General features: G+C 36.7%; 1 protein-coding gene across 6 annotated transcripts in view; it reads left to right on the top strand.

Annotated features, from left to right (window-relative positions):
* Window positions 1-6,868, top strand: part of LOC112154115 (protocadherin-15) — a 272,438-nt gene that overhangs the window by 219,122 nt on the left and 46,448 nt on the right. For all 6 annotated transcript variants that reach the window (XR_004949742.1, XR_002920601.2, XM_036217104.1 and 3 more), the window contains one exon: window positions 2,514-2,641. Coding sequence is in view for 4 of the 6 variants with exons in the window: in XM_036217104.1 (XP_036072997.1) it covers window positions 2,514-2,641 (128 nt within the window). In the remaining 2 variants the exon portion in view is untranslated. The remainder of the gene's footprint in view (window positions 1-2,513; window positions 2,642-6,868) is intronic.

The raw sequence follows: 6,868 nt of genomic DNA, 5'->3' as shown, positions 1-6,868 counted from the left end.
CGGCTAAAATAAACATTATTTTGAATATGCTAACTCCCAACCTTTAATAATAACATGTAGAAAAAAAACACACTCCAAGTCCGCTGTACGTTAGCCGCGTTAGCGTATTCACAATAACAACCAACTTTGTGTGCATACATGAAAAAATAGACTGATACAGTTATAACAAACATGCTAACTCTTAACTATCTTAGTAACAAGTAAAAAAAAACACACAGTCCGACATAGCTACTTGTTAGCCGTGTTAGCATATTAACAGTACCTGTTACTTCCAGTCTTGCTTGCAACACTTAAGAAACAGACTGATACCATTAAAACAAATGTTACTGTGACTACACTAACTCACAACCTTGTTAGTAACAAAAAAAAAGTCCAATACCTCTATATGTTTGCTGTGTTGCCGTGTTTACAATAACACGCAACCTTGTGTGCAACACGTAGCCAATACAGCTAAAAAACGTTTTTTTGTATATGCTAGCTCCCAACCTTTATATTAATGTAGAAAAAGCACAATTCAAGACCTCTACAAGTTAGCTGTGGTGGCATATTTACATTAACTCCCATGCAATACACAAAAGAATTGACTGATACTGTTAAAACAAATGTTATTTTGATTATATTAACTCTTAACTGCTTTAGTTACAAGTAAAAACAAAGGCACAGTCCAACAGTGCTATTCGTTAGCCACGTTAGCATTCTAACATTACCTGTTATCTGACCTTGTTTGCAACACAAAAAAATAGATGGATACAATAAAAACAAACGTTACTGTGACTATGCTAACTCCCAACCTTGTTAGTAACACATAAGAAAACACAGTCCGACACGTTAGCTGTGTTAGCGTGGGGCTAGCTCTTCCTTGTCTACTGTTTACTAGCGCATATCCGCCACCTGCAGTTAGAAGGGGCTATGTACGAAATATTGGCGCGGTGCAAATCTCACAAATTTGGCACAAAATGGATACAAATGAGTTCATTGCTAGCATCCTCGCAATGGTGGATATGGATTACCGTCATGTCACTGGAGTGGCCTTGGTTTATCGTTATGGTAACAAACCCATATGTCGTCAGGCTATTCGCTGTGTCTGGTTTCACCAGAAATATTAGCTATGCTTTGAGTTTGGTTCTCCATGCGTCACTACCAAATCCAAGTGCCTGATTGGTCAACCTGATTTAATTCTGTCATGTGTTTTGTATAAAGTGTCCGAAAACCGTCGTAAAAACTTGTGTAGCTATACTTAAAGGTAGGGATGTCCCGATCAGGTTTTTTTGGGCCCGATTCGATTCCGAGTCATTTGATTTTGTGTATCTGCCGATATCGAGTCCCAATCCGATACTTTTATAAAAAAAATGTAAAACATGGATAAACTGAAGAAACAGATTAGTGTTGTCCCTTATTTATATTTCATTAACCTTCTTTTATCGTTAAAAACTTAAATAAAACACTTCTGTGAAGTAGCTTTAATAAACAAGTATAAATACAGCAAATATAAACTAGGAAAAAAAAATTCTTGTTACATAAGTGATAATTAGTCATGTGATAAAGTTTAGTGACTTTAGCTTTAACATCTTTAGAGCTATTGAACATTTTTGACCAAATATGATTCCTGTCCTCATTTAAAATTCTTAAAAATAAATTATAAGACTTTGTTTTAGCATAAATTTTTTTTTAATGTTCATGAATATCTGATATCATTACTAGTTTTAATTTATTAGTTTTATTTATTTATTTTTAAGATTATGTGCTTCTTTATGAGGTTCTTAAGACATCAAATTTTTGGTTTTATTACCACAGTAGTTAATTTTCTTAACTGTTATTTCTCTGTCAGATAAATCAAACAGGCATATCAAAGGACAGCTCGGGTCCTAAGGAGTTAAATCACGGCGCTAGCATGTAGCAGTTAGCAGCTGCTGTTTAGCCATCTGTCTGCAGCATGAAGAGCTTCACATTAAAAAGAAACAAAACACCGTCTTTTTCTGTTGGAATACCTTTAGAGGTTGTTGCTTGAGTTATGAAAAACCAATAGAGACACTTGCTGTCAGTTTAAAGCGTTTTTAAAAGACTTATTGGTCCCGGAAGTTAGCTTTCTAGCTAGCTTTGTTTACAAGTTAGCCTTCTGCTTCAGCTGCTGCCGTTTTCTGCTGCGTTTTCTGGTGATGACATTTTGTGATCTTTCCATGACATGCAGACGTCTAGTGGAGTATTTATCCGAAATGATAAGATGAAATATAAAGCTCTGATCATAATGAGAATAAATGAAATATCCGATCCTGATCGGACAAAGGAGTCCGATTCCGATCGAGTCCCAAATCACGTGATCGGCCCCGATTTCCGATCACGTGATCGGATCGGGACATCCCTACTTAAAGGCGACAGTTTTGACCTTGGAATCCAGAAACGTGCATTTACATGGACTTTTCATTAGAAGGTGTTGCTTGAGGTCGATGTGGATTTAGTTTTATAATAATACATTTTCAGTCTCATTCTTTAATCTGTGTTCAAATGTGTTCCAGCTAACACAGCCAAGGTGGTGATTGATGTCCAGGACGAGAATGACCACCCACCAGTGTTCACCAAACCTCTCTACATTGGAGGAGTTGCAGAAAATGCCAAGACCTTCACCTCCGTCCTGCGAGTTCAGGTAGAATGAACAATTAGGAGTAGAGCGTAAAGGTGCAACTAATGCCTCTATTGGTTTTTATTTGAGTTGCTTATGCTTATTAGACCACTTCTTCAGTTCTGTAAGGGCAATTTTCTACACTCTAGGTCCCTAACATTTTATTATTTTTGCATGAAGGACTTGAAATGACTGTGAAAACCGCAAAGCACATCTCAGAATATTGAAATGCTAAAAATGTGTTTTAATGAGCCGTGTTGCTACAAAAGATTTATACTGATTCTTAAGCAAATAAATATGCACTTTATTATTTAAAAATGATTTCTGAGATTATTCTTAGAGACCCCACATAGTGACACTGATATAGTTTAACAAAATTAATGAGATAAAAAGAAGAAAATAACAATGAGGGCCTCACTGAGGTGTCCTTGTGTTGGGGCTATTGAGGCTTCTAGCTGCTGCCATCAGATTGTTTGGATACAAGAAAGATCTTTCATTTTTTGTTAACCCTTTTAACACCAAAGATGTCGCTCTTTGATAACTCTACTACTGTTAACCGAATGACGGTGTTTTTATCTGCTCTCCTGTCTGTTTATAACCCAGTTTGATGATGTGTTGTTCCACATTAGTCCAAGGAGAGAAAAATAAAAACAATAATGTCTTGATGCAAATAAGAAAAACATCATAACGTCCGTGAGGAGAATGATTAGGTTCTCAGCCATGTTTGTTTTGAACATCACTTCTACTTCAGGGTATCTCTCAGCCTACAGCTGCAAATACTGACACACAAACCTACACCGCCCTCTAGTGGTTGTTAATGTGAAACAACCGCTAAAAAGCAACCGGTTGTTAGTGGGGAAAATAACAAACATATGAGCCTATTTATGTTTAAAAAGATTATAAATACATCGCTCCTAAGTATAAGTCACACCCCTGGCCAATCTATGAAAAAAAAAAAAAAAAGCGACTTATAGTCTGTAAAATAAGGTAAATGTTTGCATCTAATTATTTATGTTTAATAGCTCTCAGTTTGGCACATTCTTGGGACCTCTTCACTTCTGTCTGCGTACAAGGTAAACAAACGCTCACGAGACTCCATACCAGCGCAGTCACTTGCGCTAATCTTCTGGGTGTAACGTTTAGTTTGGGTTGATGAAGCAACGGAACTTCTGGTGATTTTTAACAGGAGCAAGTCAGAACAAGAAGACAAATCGGTTGGACTTATGGCAGCAATAGAAAGTTAAATAAAAAGTGTTGATTTGGTGATGTAGTATTAGCATGATGCTAATGCTAACGAGCTGTTCACGGACCAGTCTAAAGTCCGACAATATTTTCACCAGCCGGACTTTAAACACATGGCGTATAAATACAACACAATTAGTTTGTAGCACATTCATAAAAAATAATAATAATAATAAAGGGTTAACAGTGGAGCTAAAGCTCTTTTTTTCTGACGATGGAGAAGAAATATAAAGAAAATTGCATTTTTGAGTATGTTTTTATTCACATTGAGCAGATGAAAAAATGCTGTTCTGAAAAAAGCTTATTTATGACACATAAAACATTTCAAAAATCGGAAGGGAAAGGGGGGTGGGGTTGCTCCATTCCAACAGTCCCACCCACAACTCTGTCGCAATATGAATTTCTAATGAAACTATGCAAAAACCATGTACTATAAAACAACACACAGCGCAGAATAAAAACTGGTACAATTTTCACAATTTCTACTTATGATAGTGAATTTTTTCCCATGAATGAATATGTCCAGAAATGAGGCAGAGTGAACAACAGCAGTCATCCTCCCTATAAACAGACAAGGTTCTCACCTGACATTAACATTAACAGCGACCAGTCATGAACTGTAGATATGGATCCTGGACGTGGCCACACCCATCCGGACCAAACTGCCCCGTTATTGGCTAATGCTGATGACTCCTGACAACCTTGTATTGATTTGCAGTGATCCTTTTTCCTCCAGAGGTACAAGGAGAGGCATCATCCTCTCAACCTGAGGGTCAAGCCTGTAGTCCTGAGCTGTGCCTCTGGTGATCACCACACATTCACATGCTCATTTGTCAAGAAAATTGCAAAGGATGACCCATGTGACCATGAACTCCCCGTGAGGTTCATTCATCTCTTTAATTAAAATTTATAGCCGTTCAATAAATGTCTTGAGCTGCCTCTCTCTCAGTCACATAATGACTTTTTTCTTTCTAATCACACTTTAGTAATGTATTCATATCTTTTTAATTTAATTTACCAAACAGCTTATTGTGTTTATCTCTGTGTATATGTAGAAAACACAAAGTATACAGTAATGTGTCATGGGTTTAGCTCTTCATGACAAAACTTCCTGCTGATACCTGAACTTGATCACGCTAATCATCATTATTGACGGTCCATCAGGAGGTCCCAGTCTGGTTGAAGTTGAGAGTTTGTTCAAAATTCCTCGATTTTACTGTTAGCATTTCCATATTTATTTTCTAATACCACCACAGTACACATTAGTGCTTGTCAAGAATTTGGCAATGGTACGGCTATGAAAGATGGGCTGGGATGATAGCAGGTCCCACTAACGTCAGGACGAAAGCATTAATGATATAAAAGATGGGCAGAAACTCTAAGAAAACACACGATTTTCAGCCTCGCTGGGTTTCCTGATATAACTAATTCATCACATCATTCTGAACAGGAGGTTTAATGAGTTTCGCTGTTGTCAGAGCTGCATACTCAAAAACACACTAAAATTTGTATCTGGTGGAAAGGAATTTTGGGCACAGTGAACAACACCCCGCCAAAAACATGATGACATCACAGTGATTGATATGTTCAATAAAAGCTAAAGGGAGCAAAATCTCTTTATAGGACTAACAAAGAAAATGTTTAATTTTTTTTTAACCAAAACACGTTAGAAATATCCAAAGAAGTTTAAAACTATTGTGGGATGGTTACGGGATTTGCGGCTTGGCGGCTATTTTGTGGCAAAGTGTGGAATTGGATTTTCTAAGAAGATGGGAAACTTTTGTTTGAGGGAAGAGGCCGCCATCTTGAATATCTTGAATTTCTCCCTCAAAAAAACGACCTTTAGTACCATCTACTCATTTAAACTCCTTTAAAAAAATTACACAGTTTTCACATTTAGACACATTTGTTCAGAAAAACTTTCATAATCTATATAAGTTTTGGAGATATTCATGTTAAGTTGATACAGTTCACATACTGTAAAATGTATTAGTGAAATCATAATGAGATTGTTAACACCATACAGTGTTGTAGATTTTTTTAAACGAAGAAGCTCTAACAATTCTTCTGCCTCTCCTGGAGGGCGTTTCCATTTGGCCACTAGGTGGCGATCGCGCTATAGCATTACTTATTCCAGAAGAAGAAGAAAGTATGAGCGAAAAATTGTGTTTTAAATCACAAATCGTTACTTTAAAAAAATATTTTCTTAAAAGAGTTTGGAAAATTCATGCCTGTGAGTTGAAAAAGATGTTAGCATTAGCATTAGCATGAGAAATCCCATTATACGTTAGCATCAAGCTATCTGTATCAAGCATTGTGAGTTAAATCGATCCTTACTTTTATAGATCGATTTTGATCTATTAAGCTTAGATCAACTCAGATCGATTTATTGATTTTATCAACCGAGCCCTAATGAACATATTTGGGATGTGGGTGAGTTCACAAAAAGACTTTGTTGCCAAGGTAATCAAAAAATTTGCTTTTGCAGATTCTTTTAAAAATTGTATAAATATATTCGTCAACCCCAGGCGACCAAAAATTATAATGGTTACTATGGAGATTAAACCAACAGCAAAGCTACCAATTGTAAAAACAAACTGTAAACAATATATTTTTTAAAAACAAATTTGTCATGTGAAGCTTTTCCCAGGGTTGCAGAGGCAGAGGGGGTAAGTGGTGGGCATCCAGCAGCTGCTCAGCCAGTGGGGGTGGGTAGCGGGTGGTAGCGAGGGTGGGTAGCGGACGGTTGCGGGGGCAGGTAGCACTTGCGGGCCATACAAGGCTGCTGGCAGTTTTCCTTTTGTACATAACTTTACTCACTAACTTAATCTGTTGGACTGTAACTTCCTTTTGGAGCTATAAAATGTTAGTAAAAGATACATAGTGATTCAGCGTGCAGAAAAATTCCAACCTTTTGTGTTACAAATTACCCACAAAAAAAATAAAATAAAAAATCAACCATGTTTTGAAAATACTTTTTGAGTTCTATTGATGTTTTTTTTTTTTTTT

This window comes from Oryzias melastigma, linkage group LG19 (assembly GCF_002922805.2).
Source record: "Oryzias melastigma strain HK-1 linkage group LG19, ASM292280v2, whole genome shotgun sequence".
In the NCBI taxonomy this organism is placed as follows: domain Eukaryota; kingdom Metazoa; phylum Chordata; class Actinopteri; order Beloniformes; family Adrianichthyidae; genus Oryzias; species Oryzias melastigma.
This window is presented reverse-complemented; position numbering and strand designations above follow the sequence as displayed.